Genomic DNA, 26,105 nt, shown 5'->3' on the forward strand with positions numbered 1-26,105 from the left:
TTCCGGTTCTCTCCAGTAAAGCAAATTGTTGTCCTAATCTACTTTGTGGAAAGGAGGAGGAGGAGGAGGGGAGGAGGAGGGAAGGGGGAGGAGGAAGAGAAGGGGAGGAGGAGGGGGGGAGGAGAAGAAGGAGGAGGAGGAGGAGGGGAGGAGGAGGAAGAGAGGAGGAGAAAGAGGAGGAGGAGGAGAGAAGAGGAGGAGGAGGAGGAGGAGGAGGAAGAGGAGGAGGAAGAGGAGGAGGAGGAGGAGGAGGAGGAGGAGGGGGGGGGGGAGGGGGGAGGAGGAGGTTTCTATATTCTTGAATGAATTTTTCATCTTGGAGTTTTCCTGGCTTGATTGTCCCCTGACCCTAGGAATCTCCTCAGAGCCCCTGGCTTTAATGGAGACACACACAGTGACTTGTGGCACTTATGCTAAGCTATATCTGCACCATCACAAAGATTTTTCCAGTTTAGAAGAGACTTAGAAAAAGGAGGAGAGGCATTACTAGCACTCCAACATGCTACATTCATACAAAGCAGAAGGTCTCAAAAAGCTACTTCCCAGTACAGAGGAGCATCACTCAAGTTTCCTTCATTAACATTTGGACAAGCTATGCTCACCCCTCATAAGACTGTTTCCACAATGACCCAGACCTGACACAGCCAAAGAAAACTAGTATAGTAGTGTAGCTACTACACTCTGTTCCTTTGTAAAAGGAAAATATGCTTATTAACGATTACTTGCAAAATAGTGCATGCTTATTGTGAAAAATAAATGCATTGCATGTAAGATGTAGGAATAAGAAAGTGAATATTTCTCATAACTCCAGCACCTAGAATGTGATGGTTTCAATGAGATAGACACATATGTTTGAATGCTTGATCCCTAGTTGAGGTGTGGCCTATAAAAGGAAGTGTCCTGGGAATGGGCTTTAGGTTTCAAAGGCTCACTCCTTCCCTAGTGTGCTCTGTCTCCTGCTTGTGGATCCACATGAAAACTCTCCACTCTTCCTGGGCCATGCCTTTGTTTAGCCTTCATGGACTGCAACCATCTGAAACTATAAGCCTAATTATAAGTTTTTTTTTATAAGTTACCTTGGTTGTGGTGTTTTGTCACAGCAAGGGAAAAATAACTAAGACACGAAATAATCATATGCATCATATATAATACATTATCACCATCTACAGTGACTTTTTGCCTCTTTTTCAATAAAATACCTTACAACGATATACTTTTATTGTGCTCTCACAAACTCCTAATAGCTATAGCAAAGAGAAACACTGTAGATCGTATGTATGAATCCAGCTCAGAGGCCATCTCTTCTCTTTACTTACAAGTTGGTTGTTTTATAGGCCAAACTTATAGGTGGTCTTGGGTCCATGGTTGGATAAGAGAGGAAACACGGGCATTGCTTTCCTGACCCTTTTCCTGAACATCAATTAAACATTAGTCCTGATATCTCTTCCAATGAACAGCCTCACTCATACAAGTGCAAGAAATGGTGTTTTCACTCTGCAGCTCACTTAAAGTTACTTATATATAAGATAGCTATATGCAATATATTTATAAGATGCATATATAAGATATATTTATATAAAATATGTAAGAATCTGAAAACTTTTCTGTTAGACATGTAAAAACTAAGATAGAAATGATTCAAAGACAATTAATTCTATTATTAAAATACTAATTATTGTTTAAACAATAAATTGTATTTTCATATATTAGCAACAAAAATATTAACTATAAGATATCATGTTCGCAATACCCTTGTAACACTTGCAAGCAGTGCTAAGTTAGCAGGAAGATCTCTACGAACATTCAGAGACCAGAGAAAAGAGTTGAGTGAATGCCTTGCTCCGAAACATGGTGCATTCGAGGAATAACCCTGATGAAACATAAATTAGAACCACTTCAGGGAAAGCCACTAACTTTAGCAAAGACTTAAACAATGGATAGGCATATCTAGTTCATGGAAGTACAGATATATTCAGTTCTGCCTGAATTAATCTGTGTAATAATTTTAGTCATAATTCAAAGGAGTGGAGCAAAGTATGGTGGTGGAGCTTGTGATCCTGGCGCTGAGGGGACAGAGGCTGTAACACCTCAAATATGAAGACTGCTTATGCAACAAAATGAAAGTTGCCTCAAAAACAAACAAAAAATAACAAAGAGAGGGGGAAAGCAGGGGAAGCAGAGAATAAAAAGAAAATCTAAGAGGATAATTTGGGAGAGGATCAGATAATCTATTATCAAATTTTAATTATGCACTGAAGAATAATGATCCAAAGATAGGGCAATTCTGAAGAAAATAAAGGGAGGTCACTTGTCTGAAAAAAAAATAGTACTTACTGAAAATGAAATTAAATAGGAGGATAATGCAGTCAGCGTGAGACATGGTGTGTTGTACAGGGCAGATGAACCAGCACACGAGTATGGCAGATAACTAAAAACTTAGGTCAGGTCAGCTGAGTGGAGATTACACAGAAAGAAAGAAAAAAGCTTGGGACAGGGTACTCTGTATGAATAGTATTTGGGCACAGATTTTTGTCAGTTATTTCTGCTGCATCTCTCAGTTCAATCCTCACCCTTCTATCTTCTTCTTGGTGATACACTTGTTCCGCCAACACGAAACATCCAATTCTGCCACAGAGGACGAGAAAACCAAACAGAATTCATCAGACACATTAACTACAGATTATAGTAATCTGTGAGACGCTGACAGAATTCAGAACAAGTGCTAAAAATAGGAAGTCAGTAACTGGAGTGACATGTAAAATTAAAAATATATAAAATATACTGTAAAATGATGAAACAAAGTAGGATATGGCTTACAGGTCGAAAGAAACAGGGAAGCAAACCATAACCAGCAGAAACAACCATGTCATCTCTGGGCCAAGAGTTATGTTACTCCTAAACCGCTTATTTATTAGTGACATTGTTCTGAGTCCTTGTATGTTCTGTCCAAAAATGCTGACAGAAGAGATGGCTGCCCAGAACACCAATAAGCTATGTAAGTTGGCCTCAGCCCAGGCCTCTCCCAGTAAAACAACCGTACATGACTGCTTTATCCCACAGCCTCTCTTCTTATCCTAATATAAGTTACAACCTCCTGTTGAAAACACAAGATCCAGATGGCACATGTATTTGCACCCCATCCCGAGGATTAGACTTCCCCAACGCTTGTCTCTTGATTCTGGCATTTTATGCCCTAAATAACCTTTGTGACTGCCTCATACTAATGTGGTCTGGGCACTCCTGGTCTGCATCCTTTAGAATGGGTTGCCTGTTATTGAAGACAGCCACCATATCAAGATAATTCCTCACAAGACACTGAGTGTGAGAATGAGCAGGCCAAATGTTCCAAAATTTACTGTCAGTACGTGCTGGTCTGATTATGTCTGAAGGAGGCCCTGGAGAGCAGGAAGAACAAAGGAGGGACTCCCTTTTAGAGTGTGGATTCTCACAGCTCCCCTCCGGTACCTGGCATTGCCACCATTAAGGATCTTTGCACACTGGGACAGTCCCTGAGTGCTTTCAACAAATTTAAAAGAATATTTGCAACATGGGTAATGGGGAGGGAGCTTTAGTTCCAAAGTATGAAACAAAGAAAAATAGAAATAAAAAATGCTTCATTAATGTCCATGAAGAGTAACTTAAAATATAAGCTAAAATTTGACTCATTAATAATAAAGGTGTTAGGGTTTGGATTAAGACAAAATGACAAATGTATTTTAAACTTTGGATTCATTGAAATCTTTCATTTCTATGGTTCAAATATATTTTTTTTCTAAATTTCATATCCTAATCTGCAAATTTAAATTTGAATGGTATTTGGGGACTCTGTCGTGCTGAGCAAATGGACCTATTTAAAGATTAGTGGGCAATCCAGGGGAGGGGTCTGGATCCAAATTGAGAGAACTTTTGACTCATTTGTCTTACCATATGATTCCCTCTGACACGCTATGATACAACCAAAAGGGTTCTCAACAGACATAGTTGATGCAGGGACTTAAACTACTAATGGTCTAGAACAATGAAGCAAAATAAATTTGTTCTTGTTTTTAAGTTTTCTTTTTGTTTATGGGAGGGGGAAGTCCTTTGAAACAACATCTTGTATACCTCAGTCTGGACTCAAACTTGCTAATAATATAGCTGGAAATGACTTTTATTTCCTCATCATCCTGCTCCTAGCATTCTTTATTCTTTATAAAGTATCAAGCCTCAGACATTTTGTTAAAGAGAACTAAGATATTTACTGTTTTTCACATCAACGGTATTATATTTCACAGTCTATTTTTATCTGGGATGAAGTGTTTTGCAGAGGACGGTGAAGGTACAGGACACTCGGTGATAAGTGTGGCCGTGACCTTTAAGACCTCACAAAGGGTCCCACTGAGCTGCTCCTGATGCGTTCCTTTTACACTCTCTACTTCAAGTATAGCTATAATAGCTAGTGGCTTCTGGAATCAGTTTAGGAGACGGGGTGTGGAAGCAGGGATGTTGAGGGGCAGACTTGGAGGACTAAAGGAGAAATGATGGCTCGATTCTACCTGGTCTGAGAGTTGTCAGAAGGTTGAGGCAGTAAGAAGACTCACTTATGTGCTGGGAGAAGGTGTGTGCTGTGAGTGATGTGTCTCAGGGCTGCATGCTGAGGGCCAGTCCTCCTTTGTGCTTTGTATTATGATTGCATTACAGTTCTGCAGACCAGAAAAATACAGCTTTGGTTTCTCTGAGGAATGGATCTCTAACCTCCCCAGATGTCTACATTCACTTCTTTTGTCCTTACACTTGTAGTTAGGAGGTATTCTTTTTCTTTCAGAACCTCTTGAACTTTAACACACGTAAGAATGACACACAGCATATATTACAAGTTAAGATTCTTGGCACTCAGCCTTGATTCTGCTTCTATATGGATTTTGATTTCAGAAACTTTTGCATGGGATCAACATCTCTCACTCTCCTTCCCGACTCTGCTCCCAAATCTAGTTAAGAAGTTCAAGTACAAAATATAAGTTTCCTATGGTCCCATTTCCCATGGTACAAAAGACAAAAGATCTTTAAAGTAACCAGAGGAGAGCCTTGAACAACGGTACACCTATATTCCTACCACTCAGGAAACCGAGGTAGGATTCTTTTGAGTCCACGGCCATTTGGGGATACAGAGTGAGATCCTGTCTCAAAATACTTTAACTAATTAATTAAACTAACAGAGAAAACATCCGGAAGTAAAGGTAGACTCAAATGAACCAATTCTTTCCCTTTAGGCTATGTGACCAGACAGTGTGGGAAAAGTAGGGCTAGGTATCTGCAGTCATGATCACAGACCCCTCTGCCTTATCTTAACTTCTCCCTCTGCTATCATCTGCCTGGTCTTGCTCTCCTCTTCTCCTGCCTTGATCTTCCTGACCTGTGACTAGTCTGACTACCCAACTCGAATCCTGCAATCCAGTGCATCAACAAGCAGAACCATTGCTTGGAGAAGCACAATAAGTAGGGGAGGGTAGGAGTCCAAGGAATCCTTTGTCTGAAGGTAGGGCAAGTAAAGCTCCCATAGAATCAGGAAACTTAAATCCAGGGTTGAAGAGGGGACACTGGAGAAAAGCCACGTGCTGTGGAGTAGCTATACTATCTTTATAGTATTGGGAATTGCTATGACCCAACTAACAAGAAAATATGAAAGATCACAGCAAAATTAATACAAATTCTGTGGATTTTTGCTGGAAAATTAGTGTAAAAGAGAGATGGCAGAACAGCAGATAGGCCAGACGTGTGAAAAAGCTATTAGTGTCCTATTTGTGTCCTGCTCACTTTTAACATGCAGCACAGATGCCACTGTAACTATCATTAAAGGATTTGTGTTATTTCCTACTTAGCTGGAAATCGTATTCCTGTAAACTCAGCCATACACAGTGGCTTCCTACCACACTTAAAACTTGAAAATAAAGAAATCAGAAAGGAGAAATTTAACCCTGCCCAGACGCAGCCAAGATGACACAGGGTTAAAAGTGAAGTAGGGGAGTTCAAAGACCCACTGTCCGGATCTGCCCAGTTAGCCGCCGACTTGGCAATCTCCCAGGTCATCTGTCTGCAGCCCCAACCTCACTGCTCAGGTTCAGGGCTTTTGGATTCACCGGGAACTTTGTCAACAGTCAAGGAGAGGGGCTGGCCTCGCCAAGACACAACAGGGAGGGGATAAACCAGCATCCCCCACCCCCTCCGGACAGGGAGCAGGGGAGGAGAGCCAGTATCCCCCACCCCTGCGCAGGGCGGAGGAGCGCGTCCCGCGCCGGGCCGCCTCCTGCACCGAGCGCATCTCCGGAGCGGTGCGTGAGAATGCCGGTCCACAGGGGCGCGCGCGCGGGTCTCCTGCTGCCGTGGGGCTGGGTAGCTCTCTGCCTGATGAGTCTGCTGCGTGAGTATTAACAGCTGAGGGCCAGAGGGTCAGGTTGTGGGCCGGGAGGAGGGAAGACCCCGGCCGCTGATCTCACCTGGGAATCCTTAGCTGGAACTAGGTGTGAGCTTACTCTGGTAGTGCTCGGTGATGCCAGCTCCTCTGCGTGGCTGAAGGTGCAGAGCTCAAAGTTGGAGCTAGAACGCAGACAGAAGGAAGGAAAAGTTCTGTAACTCTCCTTAATTGAGAAAACAAGGGCTTCCAGAGAAGGGTCCAGACACCCATTGTTTCCCGAACATGGACATAAAGAATTTGTGAGGTTAGCCATTCCCAGTAAGGGCCAGGAAACCTTCAAGGAGGACTGAGGGAAGTTAGTGGAGGAGTCTGGAATAAAGAAGAGGCAGAGAAAAAAATAGGACAATTTTAAATTTCAGATTAGAAAGCTAGAGTCGCCCCTGCAGAAACCATGCAGATGCTAGTAGGGAGGTGGTTTGGTGTACACACCAAGTCCTTCTGCTCACCAGTCTTCCCCATGCACACACATTCATTGCTCTTTGGAATTTTCTTGCTCTGCTTCCTTTCAGAGTCTAAAGCTGGTGGACAGGCCAAGACACCTCCTGCTGCCCACGCGTACTCTTACTTCTTAAGCGCTTCCCCTCTTAGGTTGGCAAAAAAATAGTATTCGCTCTGTCTATAGCAAACTTTACTGCATTGGGGGGGGGGGGTTGTTCTTCATCCCAACTCGTGTTCTTAGAGGTTTTCAGTGTTGTGAGTTACTCATTTTGCTTTTAACCCTTCGGAGCTCCTAAATCGCCATTGTATACCTTAAAGGTCACTCACCATGGCTCTGTAGAGTGAGTGACCTAGATCTACCCACAAGATCTCTTTGCTTCCAGTCTTCTGTGCAGTCGCCTTTGGGTCCACTCCAAAAAGAGCTGGCTGAGGAGAAGTTTAGTTAGGTTCTGGGTTCACATGATTGGCAGCCCCAGACATGTCCATTTAGATGGAGTAAAACTGCTTAGACTAAAATGCCCAGAATGATGCCACCCTGTGCACAGGTGGGTGACCATGGGCTGGAGTCCTCATCAGATGCTCTGTACTTACTCTTTTGGTTCCTTAGGCTCAGCACTGACCCAAGCCTGGGTGGAGTGCTGTCTTTTCTTATTTCCTCAGCTGGCCAGTGTCAACCTTGTCTTGGGCTGAAGGGGGCAGGGTGGAAAGAGCATACGAACCTCTGCAAACCTTGAGGAAATATCGGTGAAAATATCGGTGTCTCAGCTTTAGGGTAAAGGGCAGGGCTGGGGCTGCCATTCCCAACCCAGCTAGACTTTATAAGCCAACCAAGGCTCTGTACTTTCTCCAAGAACTTCCCGGGGTTTGTGTTGGGATTCTTTTTGTTTGTTAATACTATTATTTTCTGTCCTGGAATAAATTAAACCAATGACTTATGTAATTTAAATGCCCACAGTAGACAACTGTGCTGTTGTTACTGGGAAATTTGGTATAGAATGGAAACTCATTCTAAAGAGATAGGTCTCTTCTGTCCCACAAGACGCTAGTGTAAACACCTACCAGACGACCACAAGCGTCACTTTTTCAGGGGCAAGAGAGATTAGTGACCAGAGTCTGACTTGTGGCTAGTAACCACCAGGCAACACTTTCGTGCTCCAGCTGACCTAAAAGTCTATCAGGTGACTAAGAACCCTTTTTACCTGGGTATCCCTCCCCAGGGCCTCTTTTCCCTTACTCCAACACTACCTCCAGCCCCTACTCACATTTCTTTTCTTCCTTTGGATTCTTTGAATCTGATGATCCCACAACAATATCCTGCCTGGGGCTGCATGTAAGAAGGGAAAAAGAAAAGGGAAAATACTTTTATCAGATATTTTTCCAGAAGGGAAAAGCCTCCACCCTTTACTCCCTGCTACATGGTAAGGAGGAGTAAGAATTTTGGAACTGCCAAGTAATTCAGTGATTGGAGTGCTCCCCCTTGAAGGACTAGACCAGGCTCCACAACCTCTGCAAATGCACTTCTTCATCTTGGTCAGCAGTACTGCCTGGCTGATAAGCAGGCAAGGGCCTAGGCCTCTCCCTTATCCCTTTGGCTCCACCCCCTTGGACCTGTTCATTTGAGTTGCCCTTACTGCTTTCCTTTCCTGAGTGGTCTTTGTCTCCAAAAACTCAGAGCAAGGAGTGCCAAAATTGTTGTAGATAAAGTTAGGGACAAAATCCTGGAAGAAAAAAAAAAAAAAAAAGTAAAGAGGGAGTAGATTCCACTGTCTATGCTCCCTGAGGAACTGAGCTTTCTTTCAGTGATCCCCAGCTCCAGGCTCCAGTACCTGGGTTTCCTTCTCTCATTGACTTTGGTTCATTTGACTAAATGTCCTGTAATGTGGCGAATTAAAAAAAAATATGAAGATATAGAAAAAAGGACACAAATTCACCTCTAAAAGAAATGTGCATAGTAGCCAGGGCAAAATTTTCATATTATTGATAGGGGGAGGCTTTGACATTTCTAATGATAATATTTTCTTCTTCTGTTGGCTAAAACATAGAAACGTAGTGTCTTTAAATTTGTTATCAAGTGTCCTGGCTGTGACACAGGGAGAATGGGCATGTATCTTGGGGTGGGGTAGGTAGGATCCAAACAAATTGGAAAAGCCTGGCAAGGTACCTGACCTAAGTGGGATGGTCTGTTGGGAGTGGAAAAATAAAAGGCAAGCCTCCTAGAAGTGGTTATCTCTAGTAGTTTGCTCCATTCCTAAGAAAAATGTAAACAGTTCTTTGGGTGAGAAATCTCAGAATGTTAGACAAATTCTCAATGTTCAAAGGCAGGCAGGGTAGCTAAGTGGGAAGTGGAATCTTCTGTTGGTGTGGGTCAAAAGACTAAGGCAGAAGGACTCCAGAGTCCAAGGTAAACACAGAAGGGTGAAGCTCTTGCATAGCTGGAAGCTTTAAAGGAGATTTCTTATAGAATAGCTTCATTATCACAGTATTAACTAAGATTTCAAGGTGTGCCACGGCCTCCTCTAGCTAACCTGAAATTTCACTCCATGCTTTTAAAATTGCCCAAGCAGAGCAGGTTTGCCAGAGAAGGACTCCAGGAGACTGAAGAAAATGGTGCTTGGCTGACTGACTTGCAGAAATGATAGTAGTGACCATGGCACTAAGCTGCCATGCAAGAATGAATGGGACCAGACAAATGAAAGGAAAGGCAAGTAGAAGAAATGTAGGCCTCTCGAGGATCCACAGAAGTTACTTGAATATAATGGGGAAGTTTCAGTGCAGTGTGGATGACCAGGCCAGTTTATGCAGACAACTCTGCCTTATCTCTGAAACCAAGGAAAGTTTCTGTCAAGCCCTTTGTTCTAGTCCAGCAATGACTCAAACTCGTGGTGCATAACAGGTGTGAAGTGACTCTAAGATGATTTTTTTTGAATGTTCACTTACCTACTAATGAGCTCACCCTATAAAAAAACAATCAAACTGCATTTAGTTCTCTTCCTGTATCACTGTGAAATTAGCTTTTTTCTAACTTCTAATCATTGTCCAATTTCTATTATTTTGATTGTCTCAAGGTGAATTCAGTTTTCATGAAAACCCCTGAAGACCTATCTAGTCAGCCCCAGTTCTAGAGGGATTTGTGTAAATCATAGCAATGCCAAGGCCTAAAGGAGAAAAGGAGTCAGATGATCCCTTATTTTGTGTTTGCCTCAGAACTTTTTACGATCCTTTACATGTTTGTGGTGCTTAAGAAAAAATGCACTTACTGTGAAAGTGAAATTAGTCTCCAAGAGGGTTGTTTACAAACCTTGCTAATGAAGGGCAAGACCAAAAGCATCTCAGGCTTGGGATCTGGGGATCTTGGCTTTCGGTGCATGTGACTTTGTATGATTTTATGACACTTGAATAAATAGATGACATGCTTGACTCACTGACTGACCACACAGTATCAACCCCAACACAGAGCTTGCCTTAGGAGCTATAGTTTGCCAACTCTTGATCTGGATGAAATAAAATCAGGTCTTTGACAATGTGACTTGGATTCTAGAATTTTCCTCATTATATAGAGATAATTGGATATCTTTACACAGTCACTCCCTAATTTAATAAATTTCCTCTTTAAACAGAACATTAGAGCCAGTAAGATAGCTCATTGGGTAAAAGCATGTGCCATGCAAGTTTGAGGACCAGAGTTTGATTCCCAGAACACAAATGGTAGGAGAAAAATGACTGTAAATCCTCTGGCTTCCATGTGTGCTGTGGTACACCCTTGTCTGCACTTCTCTCCCTCTCCGTCTTCCTCTCCCTCTCCCTCTTCCTCTCCCTCCTCCTCTCCCTCTCCCTCTTCCTCTCCCTTTCTCCCTCCAATCTCTTTGTCACACACATTCACACTTAATCATAATAATTAATAGTAATAAATAATAATAAACCACAGAGTATCAGAGTAAGACAAGAATGTTCTAGGTGGTGAGAGTGAGTAACACTGCTCAACCCTGTTGTCTGTCCTAGCATTGCAGGATCTGCTAAGCATCCTGAGTAAAACACATGTATGCTTTAAAAAAAAAGTCTTGATATTCAAGAAAATTTATAACCTAAGTCAGGAGAAAGACAGTTAAACCTCTCTTGAGGAAGAGACTTGTGGGACTTTGTACCAGATGAGTGAGAGAGATAAGTTCTGCTCCGCAAAAGCAGAAGGAAGGGCCTTTTCATAACGATAGTCAAAGACCAGACAGTCTGGCTACTTTGTATTTCCTCACCTTCTTTGTTCCTCAGAACAACCAGGAGTCAGGGCCTACTTTGATTTCATTTTACTGGAGAAGTTTAAAAGTTCTCAATTGACTTGGAGCCATACAGCTAGAACACAGGAGAGAAGCACCTGGGGCATCTATCTACAAGGCTTGGTTGGTCTCTCTGTCTATGGGCAGTTCTGCCTTCAAAATGGTAGTCCAGTAGCTCACCTCTCAGGGATGTGACTTTACCACAGATATATTCAGAACTGTTGTACTGGCTAGGGGCTGGCAGAGAAGGAGATCAGAAAATATCAGAAAAAGAACTAAAACTATCCTGGTGCATCCCAGTAATCTCAGCACTCAGGAGTCTTAGACAAGGTGAACAGGAGTGCAACACCATTCTTAGCTAAAGTGAGTTGCATAAGGTATCATTTAGCCTGGGCTACATGACACCGCTCTAAAACAAAACAAAACAACAAACACCCCCAAAACTCTAAAACTAAAGATATCTGGAAAAATTAGACCCAGAATGTATGGAAAATTGGTGATTAAGTAACAACTTAGAATATCTAACTTTTTTTTTACCAAAACTGGAATATAAAATATAAATCTCCAATTTATGAACATTGAGTAAAATTTTTTCAAAGTATAGTACACATGCCTTTGCTTCGTCAGAGCACCTACCCTTATAACTTTAACTTTCATGATTCAAGTGTCTGTTTTTCATTTTGAAATTTCAGTTTCTTAGTTTTCAGCTGTTGTTTCTCCCTGTTTCTATTTTTCAACTTTGACTGGAATATCAAGATAACCAGGCTTACATTAATATTGTATTACCTACATAAGTACCTGTGACGTCAGTATGTGAATTTCACTACACGAATTCTTGGTGTTATATATGTTGGTGTAAATCCTCATTTAAAAGCTTGCCAATAGCTTGTCTCCTGTCTTGTTCCAAGTTTGTTAAGTGAAGGTTTGACAGGAAGAAGTTAGAAAGATGACTTAGGGATTGAGAGCACTCGCTGTTACTGCAGAGAATACAGGCTCCACCTCCATTTGGCAGCTTACAACCTTCTGTAACTCTAGTTCGAGGGGATCCAACTTTTTCTTCTGGTCCCCTTTGGTACATATGTGGTAGACATACATACAGAGCTACTAGAATGACTAGGTTAAATAGAGTATTTGAGGTGGCAAAGGGCGTATTAGGAACTAAATTTAGGAGCAGGATTTTACTTAGTTCAGAGTTAATCTATCTTCCTGAGGATTGAGAGAGAGAGAACTCTTCCTCATGTCCATGTGGAATGGAAGAAAGGTTTCCTTCCTTGTTTTTCAGCATCTGAAACGCTTTCAGGGACTGTGGGCTTCTCTTATTCCCTTCTAGCATGGGAATCAGAAATTCGGATAGTTTAAGGTAGTAGATATAGGTAGAAAGAGACACATTGCCAGCCTGAGTAGAGCCTTCCTTTATGACCCATTAGTTCTGCAAAAGAGCCCTATAGGCTAAGGCCTAGTGATGTATCACAGAAGGACCTGTGCTATAGTTTGTAAGTCAGGAGTAGCTCCTAGTCTAGGGCTATGGTAGTCTCTCTTGGTAAGCTAGTTCTTATATAGCTCTTCACTTAACCTTGCTTTCTGTCCCTCTGTTCTGTTCCTGTAGCCTCAAAGCTTTGCTGCTTACCCTAGGTTTGGAGCTATACATCTGTCTTGGGTCCTCTTTTCATTTGCAATCTGGCCAAAGAGTGGGAGGGATGAGGCTGCTACAGCTGGGAGCCCATCCCCAGCAGGTCCATGGCTAGCTTGGATCTGGACTTGATTCACTGTTCTGGAACAGGCACCTCTGTCTTTAGAACTAGCAGCGGGTCTCTCTTCACATCTGGAAAAGTTCAAAATTGTTTGTCTGGGTGAAGGAGGCCCCTTGGGGGAGGGGTTCAAAAGCATGACATCATCTCAGCCAGGCCTGGTTTCCTTTGGGGTTGGGCCAGCCTAGACCAGATGGGATTCCCAGGAATTGACGTGTTTGAGTGGAGCAAAGGAGGGTGTGGGCAGAAAGAAGGATTTCAAAGGGAACTCAGGGGATATCTTAGAATGATACATTGAGAATATGATTCCTTTAATTCATTGTATGAATGCTACCACCACTTGCTCCTATAATAAATTCATGACTTAGGGTCGGATTGATGGGGTCCTATCTTAATAAAGAAGTAGCTTAGATTGGCTTCTGTATCTAAACCAAATAGGAATACAAATATACCCTGGACCATGGATGTACCCATTGTGATACTGAAGTTCACCCTTGGGACATCACAGGTTAATGCAGGTCTGGATGTGAGCAAAGAGCTGTTGGACAAGGTGTATGAAGACTTGTAGTCTCCAAAGTGTGCTCTAGAAGGGAGGGTCATCCTGGGTTGCCCATACAGGAAATAAAACAGGCTTTGGGACACATAGGGTACAAGGTCAAGGTTTTCCTTCCTAAGTCTAAGGATATATAGAAGAATATGAATGCATAGATCAAGAATCATTCTAACTTAGTAGTTTGATTTCCTGACAATTCATGTAAAAATAGCCTATATTTAAGGATTAAACTGAGGTGTGCATGCTTGAAAACATGTGGTTCTAGCAAAGCTTTCTGTTCTCCTTCTATGAGAAAGAATGAGAAACCAGGCCTTAGTTCCCATCAAGGTGAGTTCCAGCTTAGAACCTCCTGACAGGAATCTCCAGGTTGCTCACTGAAGTTGAGTTCTTCATTTAAAGAAATGGGTTTGAAGGTCCTGACATTCGTAAATGAGCAAGACTGAGAATGAAAAATTATGTAAGGAGATTTTCACAGAGAAAGTATGAATCTAGATTATTTATGATCGTTAATATATTGAATAGAACTTGACCAAAAAACGAAAGTGTGTAAAATGGAGCTAGAAATATAGCCTCTCACATTTTCAATCCTTGTAATGTTTATATAGGTGATATTTCATATCTTGGTATTTTGCTAAACACATTACAGACATTGACTTATATTTCTGTGTTGCTACAGTTTTTAATTATTTGTTCAGTATATTTCATTATGGAAAGCCTAGTAATAGGAAACTTGTCTGATGTCTAAGAACATATTATTAATGTTTTTCTATTATTATGGGCAGAAGGGAATGTTCCAGTCCATTCACCTAAAGTCATGAAGTCGAATCAGGTGCTGCCATGAGGCTCCGAGACAGTTGGATTCTAACTTGTCCTTATTTCCCTGTAACCTCTGGGTTCACAGATCTAAATAACTTGACTTCTGTTGCCTCGGAGAATTCTACCCAAGGAATATTTCCACCAGTTCCTACAAATGAGTCCACTGAGGAGAGTATCACATCAAGCATCCCTGGAAGTACCAGCCACTACTTGATTGGTCAGGATAGCAATAAGACCACACCAGCCATCTCAGGTAACCAGAAGTACTCAGCTGGGATAGCCTGTTCTCCCACCACAGATGGGGTCATACAAGCCAATGATTTAAGGCAGGGTATTCTTAAATAAGTTCTAAACAGCGTTCTCCATGTTGAAAACATTTGTAGGCCATACATGACAATGGGTCCGGAATAGGACTAACTCATATTAATGCTAAATTCAGCTGCTATAAGCATCAGATTAGATTCCATTGATGGATATCTCTGTTCTCTTCTAAGTGGTGGAAGGTGTGTCTATGTTCAAACTAACTAAAGGTCTTCTGTAGGATAAAATTTTCAGTTTCAGAATTGGAGGGCACCTTGGCTACATTCTAGATCTTGTATGTCCAATCTGATACCTGGCGGCCTCAAGCATCTCAAGTTAGCTACAAATGATGTCCAACATATTTGTCTGATAACATGTTACAATGTTAATGAAAGGGTGGACACCCTTGTTTTATATTATAGCTATGATTCTAACAGCTGACTTGAAATGAATTGGGTCAGGATTAAGATATAAAGTAACCTCACCAAATTCCTATTTCTGTGCAGAAATCCACCAAGCGAGATTGTTTCTGAGTGTACTGTGCAGATGCATATATACTGTTTTGGTGTATTCCAGAGACCACGGTCAACTTTACAGCTACCCCTGGGACCCCTTCAGGCTCTGGAACTCCACACACTTTTTCACAACCACAGACTTACCCAACCGTCACACTGCCTACTACTTCAGACAGTACTTCCACTCCAGAGATGACCTGGAACTCCAGCCTGCCATCTGTAAATGTTTCTGATTATTCACCTAATAATGTCAGCTCTGAGATGATATCAACCACTGAGCCATATGCTCACACATCATCTTCTGTCCCAAGTATTATTAAGGTGGGTGAGTTGGGCCCCAAATGGCAGATTATGCCTCACTGCTCATAAGAGCATGAGATTTAGGTATCTTGGAATCAACATGGAATATGTATGTATTCCATATTGCTAGAAAGGTGAGTCAGGATGAAGATGGGGAGGAGAGGGTGGAGTACAGTGAGAAGTCTGATCTGTGCTTTAGGTTTTGCATTTTGGAGAGATTCTTAGAGATCCTTCTAGTTCTCTGACTCTTCAGAAGCACCATTTCCCTTTGGGAATATTTGTATCTGTCCACTGTCTACTGGGGTTGTCTTTCTGAAAATATTTAGGGCACAGTATTTCTCACATATGTGAGGGCTTAGTGGCTGTCCCAGACACAGAATGGCAGTAAGGATGTGACCTGCAGAATTGAGAACTGAACACATAGGGGTGGTGAGTTCAGTCTGACCTTCTTGGCTTTGAGCTTGTGGCAATCACAGCTTTCAATCTGAAGGACATGAGAGCATGTGGCCTACAGACAGGCACCAGGGGCCTAGTTCTTGTTTGTATTTAAAGAGGTAGCAGATAAATGCAAAGACTCTTAGGGGTCAAGAGAAAAACAGGTGTCACCAACAGCTGCTTGGCCACTCCATTGTCTGCATGCAATTGACTAAAAAGAAAAACAAAACAATTTCCTCTTTTCTTCTTTAAACATCACCTAAAACAGAGGTTCCCAAGATAAGCAGATAGCCTCTTGCTTATGGTCTAGATTTGTTAACAAAAGGCTTGATTCTCTCATGAGAGAAGTTTATGAGGTGGGAACAAACACTGTAACTGCACTCTGAGTGCCCTTATCTGAAAATCTTCAGTCCAGATTTTTTACTTTGTGATATTTCATCTGACTTTACAATATATAATGAGATATCTTGAGGATAAGATCCAAATCAAAACATAGAACTTGTCTGTGCTTCATATATACCATATGCACATAATTTAAAGGTCACTTTATATCGCACACTTTTCAATAATTTTATACACTCAAAAGTCAGCAGTGTGTATCTCCCACTTGCAGCACCACGTTAGAGATCACAAAGATTTAGATTTTCAAGCATTTTATATTCTGAATTTGTTGAGTAAGGGGTGATCAGTTTTTATTTCAAATCTCACTGGGCATGTCTGAAATCACAACAACCAAAAGGCTGAAGCAAGACAATTATGAGTTGAGGCCAGCACAGGCTGCATAGCTACACGGTGAATTCTGAGCTATAGAATAAGACTTTGTCTCAAAAAAGTAACTAGATAAATAATAGAAATCCCTAGGCACCTGACCAGCTTCCAGTTTCCTTTTTCCTAAACTTTTCAAGAGAATACCTTGTCAGAAATGAGGTGGGGAAGAAATGGGGGGCAAAGATACTTGCATATTCATTTTGTTTTTCTTTTACTATAGGGAGACATCAAATGTTCAGGAATCCGAGGAGTGCCATTTACTCAGGGCATCTGCCTGGAACTAAGTGAAGCATCTAGTTGTGTAAGTTGGCCCTGGTCTTCCTCTCAAGCCCCCAACCGCTCTGAAACTCTGAAGCTACCCTGGTTTGGCCTCCTCAGAATAAAGAATTATTCTTAGCAGAGTCAAGCTATTTCTTATATTGAGCCTTGGATTTGGGCAGTCAGAGGCCCCATCTAGTGAGCAAGAATGGCAAAAACAATTTAAAATAAATTTTGTTATTATTTGATGTCAGATTTAACCTTGCTTTTCTATTGAGAAAGTCCTTGTCATTGCCCAGATATGAACCATTCAACTAAAATGTAACTCAAAAGGGTTACATGTAACTCTTTAGTACACACTGAATTTATTCTCATGTTTATATTAAGTTTTTATATGACCTGGTACTTCAGAGGTATTTATTTGTCAATTTTAAATTTGTTGTGTTTTTATATTATAGTGCTTTTAATATTCAACAAGTCAGATCTTTCCTAATAATACCAGAAAAGTATGGTTCACGACTCTTTTTTTTTAAAAGAAAATCTTAAAAAGCCACACAAATTTGAATAGGAACTTGTCTGAAATCCTTGAGGTTTTTTCCTAGTCTTAATTTATATCTTTTATAATTTTTTTTTATTTAAAATGTTTCCCTATTTGTTCCCACTTCCCCTCAACATATATTTTTTTCTTTGGGGTAGGAATGGAACCCAAGACCTTGTACACACTAGGCAAGTGTTTTGCTGCTGAGGCAAATCCCCAACATTGCTTAGTATAAGTTTAATGGATTTTAAACAAGGATATCCTAACATATATTATAATTTACTATTGTGTAGGGGGTTGGGGATTTAGCTCAGCGGTAGAGCGCTTGCCTAGCAAGCGCAAGGCCCTGGGTTCGGTCCCCAGCTCCGAAAAAAAGATAAAAGAAAAAAAATTACTATTGTGTAGATATTAGAAAATTATTGGAGTCTGAATATATATCTTCAGTTGTGTCCTTCTTGAATCCGTTGATTCTAGGAGCTTCTTGGTTGACTCCTTTTCATTTTTAAAGTGAAATACCAAGGTATCTGTTGTGATTTGTCATTTTTCTTATTCCTTAAAACAATAGTGATTCTTATTTCATTTTCTTGTCAGACTGCATTGGTTAGAATGTATATGGCATGATGGGAATTTTGTGTGTTACAGTAAATCCTGTTCCCCGACAGTAACAAGGCCCTAGAGAAAGAATGGATGTGAAAGAAAAAGTGCTGTTTTCTTTTACAGTAAAATGTTTTCTTACAAATTGGGATGCAGTGAAGGGAAACTTGTAGGTAACAGCTGGCTGCATGGTTTAGACAGACTTTAGGCTATAGGGAACATGCCTTATTTATTTTGGCTACTCAAATAACTGGCTTCTTACCTGAAGCTATCATGTGGGTACCTCTGACTTACAAATCTTTTTAAACTACATATTAAAAAAAATCCTTTAACTTAGAGCATTTAAAAGCGGCAGAAATTATAGATACAAGTTTTTAGAATTGAATAACTCAGTGCAGTTTTCAAAACCATTTAAGGTAAACATAAATAGGCAAAGAACAAGCAACAGTTCATATGTGTCTGATGCCAACATTTTTAACCTTACCGATTGAAGATAAGGAAAAATAATCCCATCATTTTTAGTTTGCCTACTTTAATGGTGTATTCTTTCGTGTGTGTGTGTGTGTGTGTGTGTGTGTGTGTGCCAGGTCTGTGCCAGAATGCTAGTTCTTTGCGCTCAGAATTTAGAGACAACTGCAGAGATTTTTCACATCAGTCTGCTGCTTTTAGGATCACATATAACTGGAGTCATCCTGTAAGATAAGTGTTACTCCAGAAAGAACTTCTCTTTCTATCTGTGGTCTATGCTGTCAGTCTTCTTCATTCCTGACCAGAGAACTCTCTGTGTGTTCCTTTGAGATTGGTGGAGCATCTGTTATCAGGGTCTGGATAGAGCAGCCCTTCCATGTGAGCCAATAACGAGACTTCCACACTTCACAAAGGCTACCACTACAGAACACACGTGAAGTGTCGTCACCCTCCGGTGTTCCCAACACTGTCCATCTCATTTCTTCCTCAGAGCTCTTCCTCCCAAGACCCTAGGAGCCCTCCTGGGGTAATTTTTCTCTGGATCCAGAATTTCTAGCCCTGGCTCCCAATGTTTCAAGTTTCCCTTCCTTGAATCCTGCTAGTTTAATAGTCCGTTGCAAAGGGCACAGTGCCTCCTAGCGGCCATAGGTTGCATGTCTGCTTTGACGTCAGAGGGCTTTTAAGCACTTACTGGCTTTTCTGGTGCAGAGGCTCTTAACATGCGGGTCATGACCCCTTTGGGGGTCAAAGAATACTTACATGGGGGTTGGCTAAGACCATTGGAAAACACAGATATTTACATTAGGATTCATAACAGTAGCAAAATTACAGTTATGAAGTGGTAGCAAAAATAATTTTATGATTGGGTGTTACCACAATGTGAGGAACTGTACTAAAGGGTCACAGCATTGAGAAGTTTAAGAACCACTATACTAGTGGGAGACTCAGGCCCTACCCACGCCTCAAATTAGGAACATAAAGGATTTGGTTTTCCCTGTTAACACATCCTGCATAACACATTTGAAACCAATATCTACCTAACACAAGCTTAAACATAACTGTATATGAGGTTCTCAGCCTTCCCAGCCCTCATTTTGCAAGGTGCATGATGAACACCAAGGAGCTAGCTCTCCCTGTGTGGTTCATTTAAATCTTTTTGTATATACATTCTGTAACACTAACTCCCCACTAACTCTCTTTCTGTTCTGCATCCTTTGCTTCTGAGCATCGTACACATGCTAAGGGATAGCATGTTTTCAAACATGTTGCTTAACCTCAGAGTCCTTAATAGTAGCACATCATGTCTCCCCAGGTTTAATTCCCATTCTCTCCACTTCACTATCTGCTTAATTTAGTGTTTGTGGTCAAGATTCTCAAGATCATTTCTAAAATGTAAGATTACTTTATTTTCTTATATTATGGTCATGTGTGCAGGGGAATTCAAAATTTTTAATTGTGGTTAAAATACCCACAGCGGAAAAAGTACTACCATTACAGTTTCTAATTAAATCTGACTAATGTTGAACATCAACACTACACTTTGCAGCCAATCTCTCTAGAACTCTGTGTATCTTCCTATGACATGGTTCCCCACCACCAGGCAACTACTACTCTCCTGTCTATCTCCATGAACTTAGTTATTCTAGGTACTGATATGAGTAGATTAAATTACTTCTGAATTAAGACTTAATAATATTCCATTATGTTTGTGTACTTCTCTGTCTGTCCACTCATTCACTGGTAGACACTTGTTTTTCCATCTGTTGGCTATTGTGAACAAAGTGGCTATGAACACATATGAACACATTTTATGGCACCCTAATATAAGCTTTTGAGGTAAATCCCAAGCTTTATAATTGCTAAATGATATGGTAATTTTATTTCTGAATTTTAGAGGAAATGCCATATTTTTTTGTTTTGTTTGCACTCTTGGAGATTGAATCCAGGTGTTTGTAGGTACTAAGCTAGTTCTCTATACTATACACACCAGTCCATCTCACTTTTTTTAAATAGTAGCTGTACCATTTGATATTTCTGTAAACATTACACAAGGGCTCTAGTTCCTTCGCATCCTTGTTAGCACCTGCTCACCTCTACTCTCCATTTTAAATACACAGCCAACCTAATGGATGTGAGTAATTATCTCATTATGGTCAGGTTTATATTTCCCTGGTGCTTAGTGATATTGAAAATCTTTTCATGGGCTCCTTGGCATTTGTATCTCTAGAGAAGTATCAATTCAAGTTCTTTGCTACAAGTATAATGTTTTTTGAAACTACTCTATCTATTCAGTGCCCCTGTCTGTTATATTTACTATTTGTAACCATACAACTCTTACATACAACCATATCTTATATGGTTATTTGTAACCATGTAAGATAAAACTTATGAGGTCATTTCTTCAACTGAGGGTCCCTCTTCCCAAATAATTTTTAACTTGTGTCAAGTTGACAAAAAACAAGCAAGCAAACAAACAAACCAAAAAAATCTATTCAGAACACAATGGGGGACAATTTATCCTAGAAATTTAGCATCGTTAAATATCTCAAAGATTCTTTATAAATATGCCTGTACCCTCTTCTCCACCCCAATATTTAGAATTTGAGGATATTCCTCTAGAAAGGTTAGTGATCTTCTTCTTCTTCTTCTTCTTCTTCTTCTTCTTCTTCTTCTTCTTCTTCTTCTTCTTCTTCTTCTTCTTCTTCTTCTTCTTGAGAAAGTAACGTGTGCACAGATGTAGTTAGAAACTCTTAAATGTGATTCTCACAAACAAAATGGTGATTCTGTGGCTTCTTCCTGCCCACTCTCTCATGTTTGCCGCAGTGTCTCCTGGGGGAGGATGTTTATCCTAAGCATCCGGAGAAGCATTGTGTTTTGTTCAGGATCCACCTGCTCCTCTCCAGCACAAACACAATTCATTGGGGCTGGTAGATCCCAGAGTGGGAGGCTGGTCACTGTTATTGCCTTGAATTTAATCCAACAAGCTAGGGAGAGGCCATCCACTTGGGGTGTTAGGCTCAACAACAACTCTTTTTGTTCTTTTGTTTATTTTGTACAATACTAAGTGCAGTATTGGTTCAGAATTACATAACATGCACCATCACCCTCACTACATGGGCACTCAGGAGTCTTACAGTTTAGTCAGAGAGAAATGACAACAGTGAGGCAGAAAATAATCACAGTTTGCATCCCTAAGCATTACAATGAGAACTATGATCATTAGTAAAAATAGTAATATCTACTGTTTAGTACCAATTAGAATCCTTGTGTATTAAATATTTTATACATCACTATAGTGGTCACCACACAGTCAGTTTAGAGATGAGGAACTCAGATGATGACTTGAATAGATTCTAGAAAATTGGAGAGCAAACATTAATGTCCAATTTGCCAAAGCTAAGACTGACTTCCTGGAGGACATGGGATTTGAGTTGAATCTTGCAGGGCATGCAGCAAAACAGAGATGATAGGGTCTTCAGGGTCTTTTCATCTTAATTTATCTATAGTGGGACTAGGCAGACTGCCACGCACCAGACTTGCTTCCCTGCTCCCCTGCCCACTTCCCCAACAGCTGTACCAAAGCATCCTGAGTCATTCTGCTAACACAATTTGGATGTGTCTTTGCCCTCTTTTGCTCTTCTGAAAACGAAAGTGTTTTGTTATACTTTTCTTAAGTTAACTAGTCTTTGTGCTTCAGTTTTTTCATCTGTAAAATAAAATAAGAGAAGAATTACAGTACTCACTTTCTATAATACTGGAAGAGCCAAATAAATAAAAGTGTGAAAGGTACCTAAGATTGAGCATTAGCCATAGGAACAGACATTTGTTTTAACTGCCATATATCTATATCTATATCTATATCTATATCTATATCTATATATATATATATATATAGAGAGAGAGAGAGAGAGAGAGAGAGACAAGAATCTTGATCATGTGGAATTCATAGCTTCTTCTCTTACCTTCCACCATATCCTCACATACAGACAAACAGGCAACACACACACACACACACACACACACACACACACTTTCTGATAGTGCATGACAGCAAGCTTGATAAATATTATAATGACTTTATATTGTCAAAGTACAGCTTCTTAGCACTGGAGAACAGAAGGTTCCATTTTGTTTAGATTTTATTTAGATTCTGTGGGAGATCTGCCCCCCATCTTTTCAAGAAGCAAACATTTTAACCAAAGACTCATAAAGAGCCCTGAGTCATTATGTGTAGTCTCTCCCCTAGCCTGAAGAGCATGGTTTAGGGAAGGTGCTTTGCCCAAGTGGAGAACTTGTAAGGCCACGTCCTTCTGGCCTCACTCATACCCAGTTATTTTCCTACTGCTCTCTGTAATCCCCGAGGGCCTAAGGCCAATCCTGACTTTGTCTGGTGCAGGCACAAAGAAAGTTTTCCTTCCTCAGATCTCAACAAAAGGAAAATACCCAGGTTCCCTTCCAACTGTAAAGACCTTTGGACTTCACTATGGACAGCAGACCTGCCTCCAGACAGGAAGCCTTCTCCAGAAGGCTCAGGTCTGATGATGGTTATAAGCTTCAGCAGTTTTCTCCTAACAGGAATGTTATCAGATCTATGAAGCATTTTCTCCTTTGACATCTGCCATCAAAACTAGAGAAAGTCTTGGTTTGGGTTGTGCGAGGGAGGCCATTGTGATAGGAGGCTCCACAGTAATTCCTGGGCAGAGGGAGAGCCCATTCTGAAGGATATGGTCAGGGCCTCCAACTCCTGAGACTTAGTTGCTAAAAGTGATGGGAGCTTATCTCCCTAGTTCCTGAGTCCTGTAGACCAATCAGCAACCTGAAGGAAGGCATGGAAATTTCATTAAACTTGTTTCTATGTTTTCAAAGGAAACAATATGTCATTGTGAGCAGGGCTTGCCAATATAGTCTTGAGACAGTAAGAAGGAAGGAGCTTCCAGGAGATTGTGTAGCCAATACTCATAGGCTTTCCTCCACACCTCACCTTTGCTGGCTTTTCACTATCATTTAGAGCTGGTGTAACAATAAAGCAAATGATTTTTTGTTATTAATTAGCAGTAAATAGTCACTATTGCATTAATTTGGTGGTGGTGGTGATTCTGAATTCAGTTTGAGCAGCAGGCATATACAGGCAATTATTGAATAAGGAAATATTTCCTGTTTGTATGTTCACATCTTATTTTTTTTTTGCTGTGTTATTGCACATAAGGTAGCATTGATGCTTTACCTTGGAATTCTAGAAAGAAAGATTTCTTGAGGAAGGCATAATAATGTGACTTGAGTCAGAATTCTTACCAGAGACTCTAGATGAGGTTCAGGATTACTAGTAACTTCACCTCTTGGTTTCTTTTCTTTTCTTTTTTTTTTTCTTTTTTCCTTTCTCTCTTCCCAGGAGGAGTTTAAAAAGGAAAAGGGAGAAGAGCTAATTCAAATACTGTGTAAAAAGGAGGAGGCTGAGGCCGACGCTGGTGCTAGTGTCTGCTCCTTGAATCTAGCCCAGTCTGAGGTTAGGCCTGAGTGTTTGCTGATGGTCTTGGCCAATAGCACAGGTAAGGTCCATTTTGGGGGCTTTGGATTGACTAGGGCTGAAATTAAATGGGGCTCATGTTAGAAGATCCTGGTTGGAGCTCCCATACCTCAGCTTAAGAAACCACAGGTGCTGGGAAGAGAGGTTTAGCTGAAAAGAACCACTTTGGATAAAAGAGCTTCTAGGACAACATCAAAGGATAGCTCAATATGAGCTGGATTAACTTCTAGATGTAACAACCCCTGTTTCTAATTCTAGAACTTTCCAGCAAACTCCAGCTTATGGAAAAGCACCAGTCTGACTTGAGAAAGGTATGTTCACAAGACGATGCATCTCACAGGAAGCACTGGGTCAGGAGAGGAAGTGGCGATCTCTTCAGGCATCCCCTTCCTTCTTTCCATCCTCTGACAGTCTTCATCAGGGAGTTCCATCAAGGGATACAGAGTAGTCTGGGCTTCTCACTAGAATTCCTTTTCCACGAGTGACATGCTGCCATTTGTTTGTATTTTCCTTAAGCTGGGGATCCAAAGCTTCAATAAACAAGACCTTGGGAGCCACCAGAGCTATTCCCGAAAGACTCTGATTGCATTGGTTACCTCGGGAGTCCTGCTGGCCATCTTGGGCACCACCGGCTATTTCCTGATGAACCGCCGCAGTTGGAGTCCCACAGGAGAAAGGCTGGTCAGTTTGGGGGTACAGGAGAAAGCAAATGAGAAAGATAATGAACTTCTGGGGGAGGCCCATAGATGTCATGAAAGGGAGATGGAGAAATACTATAAAAGATATTTTTGGTTATTTTTGACATAGGGATATGCATGCATGAAGACATTGTATTTACAAAAGAGTAGGGATATAATGCAACAAATTGGTAAAAGGGTAAATTGGGGCAAGCTCATCTGCTAGTCAACGTCACAGCTGATTTATGTCATCTACTTATTTTATCCTAGATAGTTCGGTTGGATAAAAGAGAATAGGTTATTAAATTGGACATGTGGGTGCCATTTTACTCACAAACATGGGACATATGGAGGGGAAGTCTACTCTTAAAGTGTTCTGGATAGAGGGAGGGAAAAAGCTAAAGGTTGATTCTTGCCAATGGCTGGTATCTACTGGGGAGGCTCTTCTGCCCCTGAGACTGGTTTCTTATGGGGTTGGTTAATAAGCCACATTGACATGGTGTGGTGCCTTTCCTCTGTCCTTTCTCCTCTAGGAACTGGAACCTTGATGGCTGTTGGGAAGAAAAGAGGCTTCACATGTAGCTGTACCTGCTCTGCTCCCATTCCTACTTCCTTTGTGCTCTCCTCACAGTACCTCACAACCCTGCTTACCAGATAATGCTACTTTATTTCTATACTGTCCAGGGTGAAGACCCTTATTACACGGAGAATGGTGGAGGCCAGGGCTATAGCTCAGGACCTGGGGCCTCCCCTGAGACTCAGGGAAAGGCCAATGTGACCCGAGGGGCTCAGGAGAACGGGACCGGCCAGGCCACTTCCAGAAACGGCCATTCAGCAAGACAACATGTGGTGGCTGACACAGAACTGTGATTTGGCTGGGTGGGCAAAACTGGGTGGTATCCAGGAAAGTGGCATCTCTGTCTCTGACTGATGCTGCCTTCAGCTCATGTCCAACCTTCTCCTACTACATACACTTCTGAGACTCTTCCTGGAACTCTTCACCTTTGGAGAGGCAGATAAACTGCCCTCTCTCTGCACATTCAGCTTCCTGAACCCAATCTCTGACCTTTGGGTCAAGTTGTGGTGGGAAGAAGCCTAGGTCTAGAGGAGCTGCCAAGAAGATTGGTGGCTGCGTATCACTTGCCTTGGATCCTCTTCTCTCTCACCTCTTCACAGGAACTCTCGAGAAGACTAGCTTTTCTAAGCTACAGGTTTTTTTCCCAGGAAACTTGGCTTTTTTTTTACTGATCTTCCCCTACTTTGGAGAAACCAAGGTAATCACTGACACGTGCTCCCTTGCAAGGGTACAGCCAGAAAAAGTGCTATCTTAAAATACATCCCTTTAAAAAATATATCCCTTGTAACTTCAAGACACTGTGGACTTAGTCACCAACTTCTCTCTTGTTCACCTGTTCCTGAATGTCTGTCTGCAGAGGCCAGGACAACTTTCTGTC

The 26,105-nt window shown here is 41.2% G+C and overlaps 1 protein-coding gene across 2 annotated transcripts; it reads left to right on the forward strand.

Annotated features, from left to right (window-relative positions):
• The first annotated feature begins 6,156 nt into the window (after positions 1 to 6,156).
• Positions 6,157 to 25,888, forward strand: Cd34 (CD34 molecule). 2 transcript variants are annotated; one of them, XM_032915361.1, is made up of 8 exons: positions 6,157 to 6,397; positions 14,360 to 14,527; positions 15,151 to 15,410; positions 16,813 to 16,893; positions 23,840 to 23,996; positions 24,233 to 24,285; positions 24,491 to 24,655; positions 25,336 to 25,888. In XM_032915361.1, the coding sequence occupies exons 1-8, from the start codon at positions 6,319 to 6,321 to the stop codon at positions 25,519 to 25,521; spliced, it is 1,149 nt and encodes a 382-aa protein (XP_032771252.1). In that variant the 5' UTR covers positions 6,157 to 6,318; the 3' UTR covers positions 25,522 to 25,888. The 2 variants fall into 2 exon arrangements, with proteins under 2 accessions (XP_032771252.1, XP_032771253.1); XM_032915362.1 differs by having other exon boundaries at positions 25,185 to 25,521.
• Positions 25,889 to 26,105: the final 217 nt, after the last annotated feature.

This window comes from Rattus rattus, chromosome 10 (genome assembly GCF_011064425.1).
Source record: "Rattus rattus isolate New Zealand chromosome 10, Rrattus_CSIRO_v1, whole genome shotgun sequence".
In the NCBI taxonomy this organism is placed as follows: domain Eukaryota; kingdom Metazoa; phylum Chordata; class Mammalia; order Rodentia; family Muridae; genus Rattus; species Rattus rattus.

Coding starts and splice junctions, on each gene's coding strand:
- Cd34 (XM_032915361.1), top strand. CDS start 6,319: ATGCCGGTCCACAGGGGCGCGCGCGCGGGTCTCCTGCTGCCGTGGGGC. Junction 6,398..14,359: donor CTGCCTGATGAGTCTGCTGC/GTGAGTATTAAC, acceptor CTGGGTTCACAG/ATCTAAATAACTTGACTTCT. Junction 16,894..23,839: donor TAAGTGAAGCATCTAGTTGT/GTAAGTTGGCCC, acceptor CTCTCTTCCCAG/GAGGAGTTTAAAAAGGAAAA.